Raw genomic sequence first — 23027 nt, 5'->3', positions numbered from 1 at the left:
TTTTCTATAAATATCAATAAAATTTTATTTATTGGGCCAAAAAGCGTGAAAATTTAATACAAGTCCCCTGATGTACTGATACAATAGCAGTTCAAAAATATTAAAAATACATAGGCACGATTTTTTTTATAAGCATTCTAAGTTCGAATTTTGACAAAATTTAAAAATGATTTTGTAGTTAAAAATGTGTAAAGGTACGTTTTCCTTGCAGCGTCTAGACATCTAGACGTCTATCTGACACTGCAGGGAAACCGTATCTTAACATCTATTATCTATAGCTTAGGACTGAAAATATAAAACAAGGTTCCTTGTAAATAGGTATATAAATAGTAATATATCAGTCTGTCTTCGCTCAGAATCGTTTTCCGTATACACTGATATTTTATCATTGAGTTCAAAATTAACACTATCCATTAAAGTGACTCACTTGTAACCTACTGACACAGCCAAGTAAGTAAGTAACACACAATAGCTCCTTTTTTTTTACTTTTTACTTTTTACAATATTATGATATTATTGGTGTAGTCACAATAGAATTGATATACAATTAAATACCATATGACATCTAAATAGTTTAGTCAAAAAGGATTTTTATTAACTGTAGAACTGTATAAAAATGTAGGCACGTCCATAGTGCATATTTTTTCTTACATATCACCTTATTACCCTTTTTAAGAATGGCTAAACCAAAAACTATATTTTTCGTTATTTATTATTTGTAATATTTGCCTATTTATAAAAGCACATCACTTATAACTTATAAAAATTTGAGTACTATACACTTGATTAAAATATCAAATGTATGGTCAAGTGTTTATATTATGTGTATGTTTATTTATCCTCTTAGACCTTGGTCCTTTAAACAAGTAGAAAAGTTTAAATCAGTACACTTGGAAATTTGAGGTTTAAAATATGGCTAAAAATAAGGTAAGGTATAGTCTCTACCAACTAAGAAGTTGGAGAAATTTATTAGACACTTCAGACCGGTGTGAGAGTTTACATCTGAAATAACACTAAAAATACGAAAATAAAAATCTAAAAATTGAATATTATCACCATTATTTAAGTCAATACATAATCAAATCAATAATAACAAACTTATTTTATCTTAAACAATTTCTAAAAAAAATCTTTGTAAGGACCAACAAAAAATAAGATGGTGCATTAAAATGTTTGCAATTTTTATATAGGCTTACATATAAATTATAAACCCAATGAATAAATAGTTATTATTATGTACAGAGTAATAATTATTAATATTGATATCTAATCAAATGCAAAACTGTATTAAATATTTGAAACTGAGATGGAAAAATGTTTGTGTGTAGACTTATCAGGTAATAAATTGTGCGCAACCAAAACTTCTATTGGCGTTTTATACAGCGCAAATGGCTTTGTTCACTTGTCGACCAATTAAAAATAGAAAACAAAATTAAAAAAATTCTCCTAGTTATATTGTTCTGGTAAGACATAAGAGATGTCGTCCCATGGATGACGATAAAGTCCTTGTTTTAATCTCTTTTGATCCATGAAATGTCCTAAAAATACAGAAAAAAATTGAATATTAATTGAAAATATGTTTTAATACTTCTTGAGAGGAGGTCAGTGGACTGATTGTTTTCTCTCTCTGGCCACACAAAACGCAATCATTTGTTTTTTTTCTTTTTTTAGGAGGTGGACGGGGAGTAATTTAAAAGTAATTCATTATCGATTACAAAAATGATAGAGATTAATAATTTTAAGAGTATGACATAATAATTTGTCTAAATATTGTTTAAAAACAATTTAATATCAGTTTCAATATTTAATTTTTTTTTATTTTTAAAATTTTATATAAAGTAAATCAATAATAAAATATAAATTTCCTATATTAAACCTTCAAAAATATTATCGTCTACAATTTTTGGAATAGGGGATTTTCTTTCAAGCTTATCCGGAAATCATAAAAATATTTTACATGAATACGTTTTATTTATGTTGAGCGTTGGTGTGAAAGAAAAAACAAATATTGAACTGACACCTTCTTAAAATATCATTCATAATATGGTATACTACTAACCAATAAATCCAATACTTCTTCCAAGTACAAACAAACTGTTAATTGAGCCCATATCAATGTACTCTTGGGCTTCTTCACGTGTGAAACTTCCACTATGTCTCAACAAGTCACAGAATGATACAGCTATACATCCATCAACATTCAATATAAGATTGGGCTTTTTAGATGTGGTGATTTTTTCAACTTCTAAAGCATAGTTCAATAATGGTGTGGCTGGGAAGTTTTCCAAAACAAATTCTTTTATGATCTTTACTCTCATGTCAGGATTGTTGATCTAAAAAATAATTATCCACGATTAATGTAATCATTTATATTTGTTAGAAAAATTAATGACTTACGGATTTTACACGATGACCAATTCCCATGATGAGTGATCCCTTCTTACGCATTTGGTTCACAAATTCCATTGGAATCAATCCAGAGTCATATGCTTCAGTAAATTGTTTAGCTGCTCCATCCAATGCACCACCAAATCTGTCTCCAATTGTTAACAATCCAGAAACCAAAGATGAAACTAAATCTTTACCAGCTCTTGCGCAGACAATAGTATTGTGTGCACCAGATACAGCAGGTCCGTGATCAGCAGTTACCATAAGACACATTTCAAAGAATTTGCACACATATGGCGGCAAAGAACGTTGGAACCACAAAAGCGATATAACTCCTCCAATACCCATATCTGCCTTTAGAACATCACTGATTGGCATACCAGCATACAATAACTCTTGTCCACGTTCATCACAAATACTAGTCATAAATGAAGCGGGTTTACGGATAAGGCCAAGTTCACGTGCCCAAGAGTAGTCCATTGGAACAGTTGGTGGTGGTAATTCAGCTTGAGGAATGATAACGCCTTCTTTCACCAATTTCTTGTAAACATCATGAATAATATCACCCAAAAAGTCAAATGAAGTTGGTACAAACGCACCAGCCTCTCGAAGGCTAGCATTTTTGGTAGTAGCAGTTTCTTGATCTGAGTTGGCACATGAACCAGCATGACCAAATTGAACCTCAGACGTAAACATACCTGATAAAATTACATATTGTTTTTAAATATATTTTTATTTTGTAGTCTAATAATCATACGAACACAAGACGTGATCAAGCAACCAAGGAGAAAAAGAAAACTACAGGGTTTTGAAAGAAAAATACTGAAAATATATGAACTGGTATAAAATAATGACTATGAAAGTTTTCATAGAATAACAAATGAAAGCTTACAACAACTGTATAATAAGCTAGGTGTATGGTAGTTTTTAGTCAGAAAGAGGTTGGTATGGGCAGGACCTACTCATAAAGAAGTCATGAAAAACAAATTAATGGAGAAAATATCAAAAGGAAAACCTCGGCAAAAATGGTATGATACAGTAGACAAAGATCTAGAAAATTAATACATTGCAGAAAGTGGAAGCGGTGTCTAATAGAGAGAAGAGAAAGATAATAGATAATAATAAATATGATGATGGTCCTTAATGGTCCGATTAAAGCCTATGAAGAAGTGTACTTACTGGCACAAGTTCCAATACACCAGGCGACAAGTGGTTTTGTGATTTTCTTTTGAGTTAAGGCTTCACAAACTTCATATTCTTCAGTTCCTCCAACTTCACCCAAAAGTACTATCATTTTAATTTCTGGGTCTGCTTGGTATCGCATGATGTGATCCATAAATGTGGTGCCTGGATAACGGTCACCGCCAATAGCTACTCCTTCATAAACACCATCAGTTGTTCTTGAGATTATGTTATTTAACTCATTAGACATACCACCAGATCGAGAAACATATGCAATACTATAAACACAATTATTAATTTTGTTTACATAATTTTAATAATTCTTAAGAATTGCTGTATAAGTTGAAATATTACCTTCCTGCTCTATATAATTTGGAATGTAAAATATTGTCCATCATACCACCAGTGTTACCAATCTTAAAACCACCCGGTTTTAATCCACCAACAGTGGCAGGTCCAATAACCGTAACTTTCTTTTCATTAGCCAACAATATTAATTTTCTTGTCATATTTTCAGGAATGCCCTCAGCAATAATAGCAATAGTTCTGATCTATACAATTTTCATTAATATTAAATTATGTAAAGATAGTAAAACCATAGATTGTTTCAGTCTTACTTGAGGATAATTAAGAGTTTCAATTGTACTGTCATAAGCAGATCGCAAAGATGCAAAGTTTACCAAGACATCAGCATTTTGATGCTTCAACATGGCATCTTCCATTCTTTTGTACACTAGAAATAAAAAAAAATTAGTTTGCTTAGATATTTCTAATGGATATATAGGTATCACTTACCAGGAATTAAAACTTCTTTATGACCCCAGTAAAATTTCAATTTATGATCACCAGTGAATGGATATACAAGGCATGCAACAGACGGTTCATGTCTTCGGCAAACAAAATCAAAATCAAGCATACTCTGGAAAATAAAATAAGTTAATCATATTTTAATTAGTTAAAACTTAATCCTAACAAGACAGCGCATTAAAAAATGAACAAAAACAAAATATGATAGTTATCATTTACCTGTACAGCTCTAGTTTGCATTCCCCAAACAATAGCTCTAGTATTGCTTCCAAACAAAGGTTTTACAGAAGGAGCCGTTGAAGTTATCTTAGGTCGTACAGTTGATGTTACTGTTGGGCTTGTGGCACCACTTTTAGAACCATCAACAACTTCTTGTTGTGCATTCACAGAATTTGAGTCCTAAACATTTTTTTTTGTAATACTAACAATTAATTTAATTGTATAATAAGTGTATTATCTTACCTGTCCACCAGGCAAGAGAAAATTGGCTGTTACAGATTCTTGTTCAGTTTCTTTTGGTATTGGTTTTTTACCCAGAGCATACCCAACAATAGCTGTCATGTGGGTTTCTGGTCCAAATACATAAATGGGAATACGTAAAGTCTTTCCTACTTCCCTTATAATTCTAAGACCTTCTTGGTAATTGGGACCAGCACGACGAACGTATATTGTGATATTGTGATCTAAAATTTTAGTCTGGTATTCTGTCAAAGCTGTGACAATACCTTTGAATGTTGCTGCTACATTGGTGAAATTGGCAATACCACCTCCAGTAATTAAAACTTTACCATCGGGATGTTTTTCTTGAGTCATTAAACTCAAAATGGTTTTTGCATACTCGTAAGTTTGTTGTTCTGATGGAGCACCACTGTATTCTCCATAATTGGCTAATTCGCTAGCACCACCATAATCACAAATGGTATCAGCATAAATAACAGAGGCACCACCGCCAGCAACCATTGTCCAGATACGTCCTTTTTTGTTTAAAATTGTTAACTAAATAAAACAAAAAACAATTTGAAATTATTTGAAAAATCTTTATAAGTTGAAATGAATATAACCAAAAGGCAAAAATACTAATTTTTTTATGATTTACTTTCAGTGAAGCTCCACTTTTAGCATCTAAATCTGCAATGTATGCTTCTTCTGGGAAAGCATCCCGTCCAAATGGTGGTGGGTATTCAATTTCACCCCAAGATGCACGACAAATAAAATCAGCAGTAGAATCAATTTTTGCAGCCAAATCCAAGATGTATATAGCACTATCTGTTACTACTAATGGATTGATTTCCAAATATGTGAAGTACAGGTTAACATACATTTTGTATAAAGCAACTATAAATGTTGCAATGGTTCTAAAATAAATTAATTTTTATGAATTATAAAAATGTATTAGTTGTTATTTTACAATGATTTTACTTTTGTTTGGCTGGGCTGACTTTGGTCAATAGCTTTTCCAAGATTTGTTCCTCTGTTACACTTTGTCCAATTGGTACTTCAAGTTTTAATGCTTTAGCATCAACATCTCCAATGTCTACACCACCCTCATGATGGAAAAGAATTGTATCAGCATGACGATGAGAGTAGATGCATACATATGCTTCTTCATCCTATACATAAAAATTCTTTAGATATATTAATTTGTTTTAAAGAAACAAACATAAATTATACATACAGCTTTGTGAGGAATAAATGGTTCGATAATAAAATTTTTCAATTTTCCATTGGCCCGACCAATTTGTTGGTCTTTTCCCAAACGCTCTAGAATCCATTGTTTAGCTCCAGAATAGTCAGTTTTTACTTTGATCAATCCTAATTTACCACGACGTTTGATCAATTGATCAGGTTTTGCAACTAAGCTCTAAAAATTAAAAATGTTTATAAAATATTATAAATATTAATTAAAAATAAAATATTTAAAATGAATACTTCAGCTTTAAGCCATGGGTTATCCAGCACGAGGTCTTCCCATTTTGTGCTTTCATTAACTGAAGCAAACCGGCATTTCACAGCAGATGTTAATGGAGCTAAATTTCTGTTTATGATATCTTTTCCGGTTGCTTCACTTATTGCTTTGGCTGACATTATGAATCAACTGAAATAATATAAAATTTAGGTAATTAGTAAATTACATAAATAATTATAATAATATTACATTACAAAACAATTTTATTCACATTTATAGAAAAAAAAAACTTAAAAAATTGAAAATGTCCATAAACAGTTCGAAAAAAGTCAAAATATTTTGAAAATCTAATGGACATCATGGTGTATAGAATATAAACATTTAGTAAACATTTCATATATCCACGGTAATTTGTTTTAGGTACACCAAAACCAAAATCGATTTGTCAAAATTACTGTTTTTATTTTAATTAATATGAATTATGATCCCAAAATAATTCACACATTTTCGTGATTTTTACGTATTTTGTCAAGATTTGAACTTCAAATGCATATAAAAAAATTGTGAATGGATTTATAATTTTTTTTCAAATATCATTGTAACAATATTTTAGAAGCCTTGTATTAAATAATATGTTAAATAAATGCTTTTTTACTCAAAAAATAAAATTTTATTGACATTCATAGAAAAAAAACTGGAAACTAAAAATGTCCGTAAACTGAACAAAACAAGTTAACATATTTTGAAAATCTTATGGTGTATAGGATATAAACATTTAGTTAAAATTTCATATATCTACGGTAATTTATTTTAGTTACACCAAAATCCCAGAGTCGATTTGTTAAAATGACTGTTTTCCTTAATTTTTATTTTGTTTTCCACGGCGTTTTGAAAATGATTAGGATTTTTTAATTTTTTTACTTCTCAGAGTAGCTACTAGATTCACATTTTTATCAGAAAAGATACCGTTGAAGAAAATCTAAACATTTTTACTGTTCTTAAAGGCGATGACAGACACATAAAAAAAAAATAAAATAAAAAAAACACATCATTTTAAAATCAATACATTCATTTTTTCACTTAGAATCTGAAATTAAGGATAACCCGGAATTTTTAAGCAAAATCGGTTTTCCACAAAATTGATTTTGGTTTTTGGTATAACCATAAAAAAAATGAACGTATAGATACGTGACATTTTCACTTAATATTAATAATATTAACATTTTCTAAACATCATAAAACTATTTTTACCTTTATTGAGCTATTTATAGGTATATGAAATTGTCGATTATTATTAGTTTATTTTAAACTAATGTCGAGAAAAATTTATTACAAGGTTCATCGTCAGTGATTTTTAGTGGAAATTAAAAAAAATTGAGCTTAAGTTACAATAATTTTTTGAGAGCGCCTGAAGATCGAATTTTGACAAAATTAATAAAAATCACAAAATTGCAAATTATTTTGAGTTAGAAATTCATGAAAATGTAATACAAGATTTCTCATAAGCTTGTCTACAGGAAAGTGAAATAAAATTTTTATGAGCATTTGAAGTTCAAATTTTGACAAATTTAGAATTAAGAATAAGGTTTCACGGAAGTAATTCATTCTGTAACCACAAAACTAAAAAAATATGTAACCACATTTTTTTAATCGCTGTTTCAAGATTAAATTTGGACGAAATTAGATATTTAAATGAAGAATAACAATTTTAGCTATTTTGTTGCAATTTAAGAATATTATAATATACTCAATATATAGGCTGACTGCCTCCGCTTAGAATCGTTTTTCGAACACAATGATAATATAATCATTTAATTCAAATTAAACACCATCCATTATAGTGACCCACTTGCAGGGTTTTTATGTTTAAAACACAATATTTTAAACATGTTTAATACATAAATTTTAAACATTTGTTAATTGTTTAAAAAAATGTAAAATCCAAGCGAATTTCGTGTTTTTTTTAAAAAAAACTGTATTTTTTGTTTTGAACCGTTTTTTTCTATTCAAAACGATGTTTTAAACAAAACAAATTGTTTGAATTTTTAACTATTAAAATATACTGTTTAAAAATACACCAACTCTGCCCACTTGTACCCTACTGTACAGCAGAGCTGTGTTCACCTCTTACTATAAATTTTCTTATAACAGATCACGACATCAAGTGTGCTTTATGTTCGTAGTAGAATTAACTGATACCAATAGTAATATAAGCCGAATTTTTAATTGATATAAGTTTAGTTAAATACATTTTTTTTTTAAAACATTAAATATTAAAACAAAAAAATTACTCATCAATTTATAAGTGACTATTGAGCAATTTATTCTATCAATTTTTATAGTATTAAAAAAATATAGGCGTACATAAAAAATGTAGATAACCAGGGGTCATTAAAGGTCAACTTCACTTATAAGTAAACTTGAACGACCTTAAATATTATATATTGTTCTTAAAAATATATATCAGACTTCTATATAATATATAAGATCCATATTAGGAATAAATTAATAAAATATATAATAATATGATCTGTTAGGCAAAAGTGAATATCAACAATTGTTATTCATCATTGATTCTTAATATTTATTTTATATCCCATTATTCTAATATTATATTTTGAATTTATACATCAAATTAGATATTGACTGTAGTTTGAAACAAGGATAAATCATGTATGACGTAAAAGGATATTGCACAAATCAATGAACATAATATATTAGAATATTCTAAATATATCAATTTAATTCATGCTTAATTGATTAATTAACAACTCGTTAAAAATAATATAAATAGAACGCGCCTTTAAAATAAATATTATAAAACACAATTTATGTAGTTTCCATGATTTTCTATTGTTCATCAATACATTTTATATACTCTCTCAAATAAGTGGATATACAATTTATGTACTAACACAATATTGTATAAAGTTATTATATGAAATTCTTGTTTAAGTAATTGATTGTAATTATTGTATCGTTATAAAATATATATATATTTGTAAATACATTCAGATACAGATGATATTTTTTTGTTTACTTCATTTACTAAAGTACTTATAATAATATATAATTTGCCTTATTTTGGTACTGAGAAATCAAATCATTTAAAACAATATTACATTAAATATTATATTATCAAACCACTATAACACAAATAACACACTAAATAACATAAATTTATTTTACCAAAAATGTCTACATTTTATAACAATCATTTTTTTGTGAAATATGAGTTTTACAACCAAAGTGGAGAGTCTTATAACTGACTTTTTTTAATGTAATTGGATATTTCGGGACCGTTTCATGCTATTTTGTGTCTTATAAGCGACTGAACCTTATAACAGGACGTATCGTGTACTTTCATTATTTAAAATAAAATTGTTTTATTAGAGATGTCATTGATAAATATAGTTGAAACTAATTGTTTTTATTAAATCTATGATTATATTATACTTTGAGCCATTTAAAAAATATCAAAATATGAATATCCGATGTCACAATTTTTAAAACTAACAATTTGTAACAAAATTAATATGTTAGATTAAAATTTATAATATAATAGGTAATTCCCCAAGTCAGAGGGTTTCTACAATGGTGGGCCTCCCCTTCATGTGATTTTCATGTTGTTATTTTAATCTTATAAGTTATAAAATTAACTTATTGTATAACAAATATTACAGATCGTAAATATACTATTTTGTTTAAATAAACTAAAAAAATATACTATACATAATAATGATGAAAAAAACGAAGCCGTCATCGATGTCATTATATTTCAAGACAATATTATCAACAAACAATTATGGGTAATACACAAAACGTCAACATTGTAGATATCTAATTGGTATTCAACCGGAATGTTTAGTAATTGTAATCAGTTATTACTTTAAGTTTTAGTTCTGGAGGGCGGGCCTACTTAGGGCATGACTTAGATCTTAAATCCTTAGTTGACTAATCTTGAAAGCACTGGTATTTTTTGCTTCTCGATATTAATTACATTTTTTCCATTACTACTCCTATATGATAATTATTTTCCGAAAATTACAGAAAATTAGGATGGGTACCTGGATGGATACACTCAGGACTTGAAACCGATTTTGAATACCGATACCTAATTAAAACCCAAATTGAAAAAAATTCAAAACCAAAAACGAAATCAGAAAAAATAAATACCGATATCCGAAACCGAAATTAAAATAGGAAAAAATAAATACCAATAACTGAAACCGAAATAGAAAAATAATATTTACGGTTTCAAGCCCTGCACTATAGTATCGTTTAATTTTCATACCAACTTAAAATTACGAAAAATATATATATATATTAAACATAATATGTATCAAACAAACTAAACGTTATACAATTCAAATAATATACCTAAATCAGAAAAAAAACTTATAAAAAGTAAATTACCGTCACTATAGTGTTTATGTTGATAATGAGCCGACTCTGATCAGCGAAATCTTTAAAATATATTGACTGTGTTTTTATGAAAACACGGTATTTAGTTAATAATTACAATTCACGACTAAGCCAGAGGCGAACAGTGAACACCGTCGATAGCGCGAACACAACTAACACGATCGGAGAAAGTTATTAAGCTCGCCCTTTCTTACGTGACCAAGGTCGCAACAATATCCAAAGCAATATTATAACCTATTGACTTAGACCGGTATAGATAATAATGATTAAAAACTGAGAAGCCTGTTTTGTTGGGTCAATTGATCATAAAAAAACTGTAGATAGCAAATCTTCGGGTAAATAATAAAACATATTTATATTCAAATCAAAATGTTCTTAAAATATGATTGTACAAAATAATTATTAAAGTTCCGTTATTTGTATACACTACTAACTCTTGAAATAAAAAAGGATTTTAACAAGAATAAAACGTGATCTAAGTATTAGTAATATTTCTTACTTGGAAGGAAAAAATGTGATACACGACATTCTACAGGGCAGTAATTAGTAATTATTACAAATTAGTATGAGCTTCAAAGTTAAAAATACATTTTATCTATAAGAATATTTATATTATACTATTACAGAATTCGTGTGTGAAAAAATATATATTAAAATTGTATAATAATGAACAGTGTTGTATTTACGATTTTCTACAGACGTTTTTAGATTTCTAGATTGGCGAAGATATTTTTTTCATTTGTATTAACTTATACAATTTAAATGTATGAGCAAGTTTTAAATACTTATGTCCCTACGAATATGATATAGCTATTTATTTTATTCAAACTAGGTGCCGTAGCTACCTAATACCTAGGTAGCTACCTAGTATCTACCTAATTAGTTTCAATAATAGTATTAATATTTTATCAAACATGTGTACTATACAGTAAACGATAAAACCACGGACGTGAGAATGTGAGATCAAAATAACAGCATTTTAATATCTATTAAAACAAAAATCAATGTTTTTAATGATAGGTATACCTACATTAGCATTTATACCTATTTAAAAAAATATTTAAAATGTGCTGTACACAACTTTAACTTAACAAGAGTAAAAATGTATGGATATAAGTTGTAATCAATTATGTATCCAATATTAATAAGGTTTTAATTAAAAGTTAACGAAGGAAATTAATTAAAAATAACAGTACTTCCTTTGTCATAATTAATTAAATATTTTACCTAAACAGTTAAAGATTAAAAAATTTTAAAAAAGTTTAACTGTTTTGTATTTGAGATGCTGGATGTGTTGCGTATTTATTTAGTTAATAAGTACAAAGGCCAACTACCAGTAAGACTCAGTTGCTTGCAACTAATAGCTGAAGGTTGTCATCATAATACAAAATTAGACTATAATTAATATAAAACTATAGGTAGTATATAAGTAATACCTATATCGACGAATACAAGTATATACATGCAGGTATATTATTTCGTATCATCCAACCAAATTTTGAGCCTGTAAAAACTAGTCATGTCATAATATGTAGTATTACAAGTTTTTCCACAAGTAAGAATCTGGTTAGACTTAACTTATAAATAAGCAGGAAACTAATAACGGGCATGTACTAGATACTTTTCTTTCGACCTTGTTGAAAAACAAGGTCATATTTTTCATAAGTTATTAAAATAGGAAATTTATATATATGGCTTTTAGGAGAAACGTAATAAATAATAATATTAGGCGCTAAGAACGAATGCCACGCTATATATTATTTGTAAATACCTGTCCCACATACCTCACGTAGATATTTTAAAAATATTTCACATTTATTATATATTTGCATTAAAAACACGATATAAAATTACTATATATTTTCAATACAGTTCATTTACAACTTATTTAAAGCAGTTTCGGTAAAATGAATTAAGCTAACTTAATAAAATAAATACCTAATAAATTTATTTTTAATTACATTATATATTTTTACCGATTAAAGACACATATTATCACAAAATTGAATTTATTCTCTGTTTAGGCAATACAATAATGGATACCCAACTAATAAAGAATTGTTATTAAAGTTAATTTACTGATTTCACTTAAGTTATAAATTAAACAACGATAAAAGTGAAAGTAAAACGTGTCAACATGAAAAAGTAAACAATATGATGTAAGGACATGGACAAAACACGGATTAACGAATTATCTATTTATGTATTATATTTGTCGCAATACAACTGATATCGAATAATACTAATGAACAGGAGTACAATTAACGCTAACCGACTGATAACAGATTTTATTACTGGCAGAATTCGGCCGGTTAACTTTAACCGGATATTGTAAGAACAGCCCTAAGTATATGAGTATTTCATGCGAAAAGCTAACAAATGTATTTATACTGAATCAATAATAAGGTCAACATACATCAACGAGTACAATTGTACAAACATACTATTGATGTTACTATAGTTTCACTCTACGATTCAAAACTCAAAATAATTCAACTATATTATAATATTATAATATAATAAATAATAAGTTATAGGTAATAACTAATAACCAATTCAAAAATACATAAATATCTAATTAGTCGACTGCAAAAAAGTTTATTTAATTTTAAATGTTGAAGTGTTTAAAGTACAAGTGTGAGAAATAGATACTTATAAATTAACTAAAGTTACTCCAAGGACTCCTTGACATTGATAAACCCTAACCCTGCTGGTATCAGTCCATCAATTCGTATTTATAATGTATATACGCATTACTGTCTGACGTATTATTGATATTAAACCCAATAATTAAATTATTTACGAACCACAAGGTACGTCGTGTGTAACATCTGTAGTAGTGTATAATATACATATGGTGTAATTTGACTACGGTCGACTTTTCCCATATTACAATATTATAAATAGTAAACCAGTTCATGTGTATGTCTTGTTGTAGCAATAATAAGAAGTAATAACCAAATCACTTTATACACAATGGAATAAAAATAGTATTGTAATTAATTTAATACTTTAAATCAAACACCGATACAAAAGTATATTTAAGTTGATGATTATTAGGTACTTCTTATTAATAAAATATAAATCAATTAAATCTTAATATAAGCTACAAGTACCTATAATTATAATTATAATTACAAATTTCAACAAATAATTAGTCTTAATATTCCTAATTAATATTTTATGTTTAGAAAAATCATCATTTTTTACTAACATATTATTACAGCTAATTACTATTGACTATGTACACATATATAATATGATATAGATTAATATTTGATACAATATTGAATACATTAATAACCAAAAAGAGATAACAATACAGTTTTGTTAAAAAACGATGACATTAACTCTCATCGGGATAATTTTCTAGAAACTCAGAATTGGTATTCAAAAGTTATTAAAGTTATTAACATCCTATACAGTATACACTCATGAGAAACTTTGACAGCTAATCTCCTGATTAGATATTTAGCTAAATAAAATCAATTTTCACGGAATAATAAAATGCAAATTGTATTAAACTGTCTAAAATAAATAAAAACTAATAATAATATTGAATTATTATACCAAAAATTTGATCAACATTTTAAACGTTCACAATAAAATGACCGGAATAGATTAATTTCATAATAACTTACAAGTTTGAATAACAGATTCTCTACAATACGTATGTGGGGTTCTTCGTCTTACTACTCTTACTATTTTTTTTTAACTAGTACTAACATACCAAATTTAGGTTAGCGAGCAGTAGCACCAATTTTGTGTTGTCAAAGTGAATTTATCTATTATCAAACTTTAAGGTAAAAGGTAAGAACATATTAAACTATTTAACTGTAATTATACGTTGGTTTTTTAGGAAGTTTTAATACCATTTTTTATTGTAAATAGGTACTCCATTAAAGCATTAGGTATAATTTGCTTAAAAAGATGAAATATTGTAAGCAAATCCAACTTATGAATACGGATCATGTTCGTACCTATAAGTTTGACAGTAAGTCAGTACATTCTAATATTAAATCTAATTACACAAAATTGGGTCTACTGGACGCTAATTTGCTTGTATCTAAATATAATATGACGGAGAAAACAATAGAATATTATGACCGTTGTGGCGTCCTCTTAAAATAGTAGGTAACTTACACCAAAATTTAAAAAATAAATATATATTTTCGAAATCTTATAATGAGCTTAAATGTATTTGTTGATCATGATAATATTCACAAGTATAATAAGTAAAATAATGCAAAAACTTTTCTACTGACGTCTGACACAATTATTTGAAAAATGTATAACACAATTTACCTACGTGTTGAATTTACAATAAATAGAGGGATATGCAATATGCTGAAGTCAACTCGAAATTATACCAGATGTATGGCTAATTTTAGTAACCAAAAAAAACTTTTGAAAAACTACGTACAGTTTTAAAATTATATAAGCACCATATACATTCTTTTTTATTCATTTTATAAATGTCCAGGCGCTCAACAACTCTGCCAGAAAATCTTTAAGATAAATACGAGTATAAATACGTGTAACAACGCTAAATTGTGTGACATATAATAGATATTAGTTGTTAGTACATAATCAATTTTTTTTATTATTTTATTACGTTTTAATAATATTTTTTTAGATTTTAAGCGATACATGTTTTGGTTTACAATGATGTTTTTTGTAAGTGCCCGTCAACAATTGTCGGAGAAAAAAAGTGCTTCTATCTTCAATATTGAGGGTGGTTCATAGTAGCAAACTATCTAGGTGGTAGTTTTTTTTGGTGGGGGGGGGGGGGAGAGGTGGCAAAGATATAATAAATTTCCAACTACTATTTTAATTATTGGGAAAAATGGGAATATTTAAGCAATAACGTTTTTGGACAAAATCAAAAATATGTACATAGTCACATTTTGCCGAAATGGATTATTTAAAATAACAAAATGACTTGAGAGGACGTGATACCCGCATGTGTTGTCTCCGTGTTACAAGTGCGTAACATAGCAAATTGACCTATTATAAAATCTAAAGGTAAGATTATTATCTAGGCAACCTCATGGGCTTTTTATTATATTTTAATTTTAAAGCGAGTTATGAGTATTTTAAAATTGTAATTTTTATACATCTTAAAATACTCATAACTCGCTTTAAAATTAAAATATACTAAAAAGCCCATAAGGTTGCCTAGATAATATTCTTACCTTTAGATTTTATAAGGTCAATTCACTCTAATTTTTAAATTAACGGAGCTACCCGTGTTTTGCTGAGCGTAAAATTTGCTATGTTACGCACTTGTAAGACAGAGACAACATATGCGAGTATCACGTCCTCTTAATAGTTAATATTATATCATAATATTATTTAATATAAGTATTCCTATCAAAATTTCAAAAATTACAAATTAATTTCAACATTCAACAGACCTCTGTGGACCTGTATTTAAGGTCCAACCCCTTTTTTTGTAGGGGCCCTGCCCATCCATTACAGTGAGCTATTCAAAGACGATAGGCGGGAACATAATCTTGAAATATGATTATAATATATAAATTGTAATTTCATTTATTTAATTTTGATATAATTTAAATTATAATTAATTCGTTAATGTAAAAAAAAATATGTGAGATTAAAATGATACTCCACAGAAACCAGGAACATTAAAATACAATGTGTGCTCAGACAAAAATTAAAAATGAGCGATATGTTGGACGCTTAGTAAGGTGTGTTAAGGGGATTCGGTACCGTGATTTTCTGTTTTTGTCTAACACGCGCGTGACATAGTATTTTAGAAGTGTTTTTTGCCAAACATACCAATTGATCTAATGAAGCGATAAGAATTCTGAAAACAGATTTGAATTTGTCATCAAGTCCCCCAAATTCCTAAAAATATCATATTAAAAAAAGAGTATTTAAAAATTGTTATATTTAAATTTTCGGAAAAGTTAAAATCAAAAATGTGTGAAAGTCGATTTCAAGTAGACTTAACGACTAATTCAAATTTGTTTTTAGAATTCTTATCGCTTCATTAGATCAATTGGTATGTTTGGCAAAAAACACGTCTAAAATACTATGTCACGCGTGTGTTAGACATAAACAGAAAAACACGGTATCGAATCCCCTTAAAATGTGTGGAAATATTCGTGAATATTTGAGAGTGGAAATATAAGATGATCTCCATGGCCGAAAAAAAAAATTAGATCTATGAGGATTGAGGAGTATTTGGAACAACTTTGAAATAGTACGTTAAGGTTTTTTTTTAGAAAGATCAGAATAGTTATAATATAATATATTTTCAAGTGTGTTATATATAATTAAATTACAAAAAAGTTGGTAAGTGGATGTCGCTCAGTTGTACAGTAGGTTACAAGTGGGTCACTGTAATGGATGGTGTTACATTTGAATTCAATGATATAATACTATTGTATAAGAAAAGATTCTGAGCGAAAACTGTCAGTCAGCCTATGATATTACTAAGTATATTTGATGATATTATTTTGAATAAAGTAATTTATCTATTACCTATTTATGGTGGAACCTTGTTTTAAATTTTAAAACTACAAAATAATTATTAAATTTTAAATTTGATACATTTTGTCAATATTCGAACTTTAAATGCTTATAAAAAAAATTGTGCCAATGTATTTTTAATATTTTACAACTACTATTGTAACAATATATCAGGAGTCTTGCATTAAAATATCACGCTCTTTTACCCAAAAAATAAAATTATATTGATATTTATAAAAAAAAAATTAAAAACTGACAATGTTCATATACCTACATCCCAAAAAGAGTTAAAATATTTTCAAAATTGTATGGTGTATAGAATTTGAAAATATAAACATTCAGTAAAATTTTCATGGATCTACAGTTATTCGTTTTTGAATAACAATAAAATAAAAAGCTGCTACATAAGAAATCAAGTGAATATCTAATATTGTAAAAATATGAATTTCAAATGCTCATAAAATTTTAATTTGATTTGCTTATAGATATTTTTTTTTTGCTAAAGGTAGACAAACTTTTGAGGAATATTGTATTACATTTTCAAATCTTAGATTTAAAAAGAACATTTTTCATGAATTCTCAATTCATGCTCCCAACTTTGCTAATTTTCGTGATTTTTCAGTATTTTGTCAAGATTTTAACTTTAAATGCTTAAAAATGAAAACTGTGACTAAGGATTTTTAATATTTTTCAAATGTCATTGTAACAATATAGTAGGACTCTTGTATTAAATTTTCAAGCTTTGTGACCCAACAAATAAAGTTTTATTGACATTGATAAAAAAAAGACTAATACAATTGGAAAAAGAAAAAGTTCCTTAACAGTTCAAAACAAATCAAAATATTTTGAAAATTTTAACGTGTATAGAAAATGCAAATATAAACGACTAGTGAAAATTTCATGTATTGTTAATTTGTTTTAGAGTTACATCAAAAACCAAAATCGATTTTGTGTAAAAATTCCCGTTTTTCCTTAATTTTTATGTTGTTTTTCTCTGTGCTTTTGAAAACTATTGGGAATTTTAAATTTTTACCTCCCCAATGTACCAAAAATATTCACATTGACTACTTATCGTGTACACAGACACACATCATTGTAAAATCAATACATTCATCGTTCCACTTAGAATCTAATAACTTAATTTTGATTAATATTAACTATAAATTTCTTTTAAGAATTATTTTATTATTGAACAAGCTTATGGCTTTGTAGCCAAATAATTATAATTTTATAAAAACACTTAAATTGACCGAGAAAAAATATAATTGAGACTATTATATTTTTATCGATTAATGTAAAACTGTTATATTTATCCTAATATATTAATATAAATATTTTAATTTTAAATTCATAAATATCTGGTTAAACAACTGCCAATTCAGAAAATTTAATACTTGCCGAATTTAATGAAATAACAATTATACTACACGAGGAGGATCACACAAGGGATACAAATTTTACAATTCAAATTAGTAACCTCTATAATTATATACTGTATATTTTAATAGACAGTCAAGAATTGTTGAAGAATTTGCAATATTTTTGTGTTGCAAGTTACATTGTCTTAGATAGATAAAATTAAAATAAATTAATAATACAACTCATTCTATTATTTGTATAAACAAAATAAAATAATAACAAAAAATATTTATGTTTTAATGGGCTAGATAATACAATTTTGTAAAATAAGTTTATACCTACTAAATTTTTTTTTTAAATACATTATTAGTTATCAATAATGGTTTTAAATTATTTTATAGTAAAGTTATAATTGTATACGTAACTATATAAAAAAAAAGTAGGCACCAATGTACCATCATACCTAGGTATAAGACTAACCACAAATTTTCTACTGAAAAAGTTTAAATTAATTAGACACCTCTAGCTACATGAAAAAATGTAGTTCAATGATTAAAATAATATGTTCTTTTTATTTATTAGAAAGTAAATAATAAAATAATCCATTAATACATTTCATAATTTTTTCTTTGCTAAGGAATAAAAGCAAAATAATATAAATCGATTTACACAATAAAACAAACTCCTTTTTTTGTATTAATGTTTTCTCCATTTATCTTGTAATCATATAATTATTGTAAGAAAACCAAAATTATCAACTTGTACTTCAAATCTACAAGTTACTTTCAATAAACATTGAACCATTTTGAGTATAGTATAAATATTTTTTGTAACTACCTAGGTATATTTGAATATATAGGTACCAGGGGCGGACTGAGAATAAAAATTGGCACCAGGGAAACTGAAAATTTGACCCAATTTTGAGTTAAAAATAAAATATTTAAAAGTTAATGCCTAAATTTTTGCCAGGCCTAGGTGGAACGTTAGTCCGCCCCTGATCGACACCTTCCTAGTATACTTACAATAAATGATAAATTACTATCCAATATCTATTATTATATATTTATTACAAGAGCTAGGATTTTAATCACCTAAAAATGTATCTACACCAAAAAATTACCTAATAAAAAGAAATAATAAAAAAAATGTTGTATTATAATTTTATGTTTCATAATATATGTACACAAAAATAAGTAAACATTCAAAAAATTAAAACTTTCTATAATCTACTATCTTTATATAATAAGAGTATGAATGCAAAATATATAACCAGTTACTACTGAGGAAATGTAGTTTAAAAATTGTTTCTATATGTAGGTAATTACAAAATAGAAACAACAAAAAATAATCAAGATTTAATAAAACTGCAAGAGATGCTATATAAATTAATAAATTGCACTTAACACTATCAGAAAACTACAACATACAATTTACTATTTTTAAATCCTTGATGTCTGAATCAAATTTTGTATATAATATGCTGTCTTAGAGATCGTAAAAAAACAATGCAAAATCCTAGACCTGGTAACATGGGAGGTAATATAGTATAATATTTAATTTGCTATTTGAAAAATAATGTAAATATTGTAATATTATACTATATTGTATATTACAGTACTTTACATCTTTCAAAGCCATAAATAATAACATGACAAATTACCCTCGTAAAACAAGATTTTATTTGGGTATAGTATTACTCGATTAAAATTTAATTTGAACTTGAGTTGCTGATTAATATATCTAAGACAAGCATGAAGTATACACCCCAGTATACACAAAGTGTTAAGATAAGTATAACAATCGGTATGAACAAATAATAACAAATAAATGCATTATTGGATAAGTACAATTTTAAAATAAAATGTTAGGGTATAACTTATTATGTGTTTAGATAAAAAGTTCATTAGTTAGGTACTTCAAGATATAATGTATATGTACGGTGAAATATCAATACTGAATTCACAATTAAATGTTTAACAATGTTGAAGAGTTTATTTTTATTAGATAGCCAATTATTTGTTGTTAATTACTTAATTAATTACCTATTATAAGTTATCATTATTATTTAAAATAAGTTATGAAAAAAGTTCAGTACATACTGAAGCGACATTAAATGTTTGAGACTGAGTGTTACGTTTTAGGTATATTTCTAATATTTCAATCATATTTTTACTTTAAATATTCAAGTATTTTAAATTCTAAACTCATAAAATATTCTTTTAGGTTGCACTAAAAAGTAAAATATCTTTTGATGTTAAAGTCTAATATTGTGACATCAAATTATTAATATACTAATATAGGCAAGTTATTATCATTTATCATGTTAATTAATATTTAATTATAAGGTATCTAAATATTAAATAATCATATAGATCTAAAATGCAGCTGGTAAATGATGTGTTATCATTATAGTTATTACTTATTATTACTCTTTACCAATGATTATCTATCCTAATTACTTCCCTTATTCTTGATTATAAATATTATAATTTAGTGCCAGACTACCTAAAGATAATTTTACACAACTACTGTGATAGTGTATATACCTATTATGTTTTTGGTAATGAAATAGAAGGGGTGCAATACAATTGTGTACGGTCCTTATTAAGTGCATTGTATTTAGCACATTTTGAGCCATTGAGATTTGAGGTACACCGCACACACACTATTGCGTCTATTTTTGACCAAAGATTTTTTTATAAATTTGTCGATTTTTATAATTTTACATATTTGACTTAGAGTCAGTAACTTTGTATACATACCTAATTAAGGGCCGTTCTTACAAAGTCCGGTTAAAGTTACTGACCGAATTCTACCGGTAATAAAATCTGTTATCAGTCGGTTAGCGTTAACAGACACTTTACTGGACATTGTAAGAACGGCCCTAAAAGTTAACAAAACTTGTATATTATGTTGTTTTGCTCAAAAATATTACGGCTGTACTGCCTGTACTAAATATATAAGATGCATTGATTTCTTTATAATTATTGATATATGTAATAAAAATGACATAGGTAATGTAATTTTGTTTTAAACTTGTCTGATGTCGAAAAAATACCACTAAAATACAAATAAAATAGGTATATTCCTTGATTTAATACTTTAGTTGACAGATACGTGTAATAACTGTAAAATCATCAGATTATTTTATTATTAATATTATACAAAGCTTAGTACATTTGAAAATATTAGGTATTCAAACAACTGACACCTCTTAATCACTACCTGTATCTCAATTTTATTCATCTAACTAGTTTTAGCAAACTATAAACAATCGGTCTGTGAATAATACATAGTATAAAATACAACACAACTGTGTGCAAAAGATGTCTTTGACATGATCATATTTTTCATTAATCTCAACACCTAAATAATAAGTCATTACTCAATGACTTAGTGTTACAATAAAATTGTACAGTTAGCCTTAAGATATACCACAATAAGCTGATATATTCTTTTTATTCATTTCACAATCATACAAAATTATTATCAATGCATTGGCTATACTCCAGATGGGGGGGATAGCAACCACCCAATTAAGTGAGAAGGTCAAGAAATCCAAATACGAAAGTAAATCGAGACGTCTACACATTACAAATTATAATACAACAAATTGAACAAATCGTCGTCGTCCGTCGGTAGTAATAAAACTAAAATTATCATTCATCCGTTGATAATAATAATAACTACGCGAACAATATCAACATAATACAAAATGGGTATTATATTATATAAAATAACAATCGAAAGAAGTAACAATAATAATGTAATAATGTTATATATTATGTTATGATAACGAAATAAAATGCTTACATTGCGAACAATAATAACTGTAGTTGAGTTTTTCGACGTGAGCGAGATTTATTCGTAACGCCTTGATGCGGGCGTGTTACAACACGGTAATTACAGTAATATTAATGTGTTTGGTCTGACGTCGGCGCCGGCAGTTTAAAGCGAAACGAATATCTTCTAAATTAAATTTGTTCTTGGGATAAATTTGTGACGGCGATTCAAAAACGAGGAAACGACTGACCACTGACGTATATATTGTAACTATTATTATTATTACTCGATGTCAACGTATGGGAAGAATAACCCGTACGGGAGCGATAGTAAATTTTCGGTATTCGATAAAAGTTAAAAAGTGTGGAACACGAACGAGCGATGGTGGCTTAAGCAGTCAGTTAACACATTGCCCGGAACTGGTTGACAGGAGAACCCGACAACTCACGCCACCGCAACGGGAAATGTGGCAGGTAAATTGGCCACAGTGGTTCTTATCACGGCGGACAGCTGACAGTGTCGGCAACGTGGCCCGGTTGCCCCGACCCGGGACACACTGTAATCGGGCACTGGGCAGATCAATCGTTTTTCAGGCAATCAGGCGGGTTTTCTCTTTTACTCCCGTCATATTTACTCATATTAGAATAATAGAATCATTAAAATTTAAAATACGTTATAC

General features: G+C 27.5%; 1 protein-coding gene across 2 annotated transcripts; it reads right to left on the bottom strand.

Moving 5' to 3' along the window:
- Positions 1-928: 928 nt before the first annotated feature.
- On the bottom strand, positions 929-22795 carry LOC132948355 (ATP-citrate synthase). Of its 2 annotated transcripts, none has more exons than XM_061018785.1 (14): positions 22379-22795; positions 6307-6472; positions 6053-6238; positions 5797-5987; positions 5474-5732; positions 4840-5373; positions 4597-4776; positions 4366-4489; positions 4188-4303; positions 3925-4121; positions 3568-3848; positions 2398-3086; positions 2060-2333; positions 929-1538 (listed from the first exon to the last, which is right to left on the bottom strand). In XM_061018785.1, the coding sequence occupies exons 2-14, from the start codon at positions 6460-6462 to the stop codon at positions 1447-1449; spliced, it is 3279 nt and encodes a 1092-aa protein (XP_060874768.1). In that variant the 5' UTR covers positions 6463-6472; positions 22379-22795; the 3' UTR covers positions 929-1446. The 2 variants fall into 2 exon arrangements, with proteins under 2 accessions (XP_060874768.1, XP_060874767.1); XM_061018784.1 differs by lacking the exon at positions 22379-22795 and adding an exon at positions 10700-10870.
- Between the last annotated feature and the right edge of the window lie 232 nt (positions 22796-23027).

This window comes from Metopolophium dirhodum, chromosome 7 (assembly GCF_019925205.1).
Source record: "Metopolophium dirhodum isolate CAU chromosome 7, ASM1992520v1, whole genome shotgun sequence".
In the NCBI taxonomy this organism is placed as follows: domain Eukaryota; kingdom Metazoa; phylum Arthropoda; class Insecta; order Hemiptera; family Aphididae; genus Metopolophium; species Metopolophium dirhodum.
The sequence above is the reverse complement of the archived record's forward strand: the minus strand, read 5'-3'. Positions and strand labels throughout refer to the sequence as shown.

What these genes read in the sequence shown, in the direction of transcription:
- LOC132948355 (XM_061018785.1), bottom strand. Translation starts at nt 6,462, where the DNA reads ATGTCAGCCAAAGCAATAAGTGAAGCAACCGGAAAAGATATCATAAAC. An exon ending in GTCAGCCCAGCCAAACAAAA is followed by an intron (nt 5,733 to 5,796) that starts GTAAAATCATTG and finishes AATTTATTTTAG; the next exon opens with AACCATTGCAACATTTATAG. An exon ending in AAATTATATAGAGCAGGAAG is followed by an intron (nt 3,849 to 3,924) that starts GTAATATTTCAA and finishes TTGTGTTTATAG; the next exon opens with TATTGCATATGTTTCTCGAT.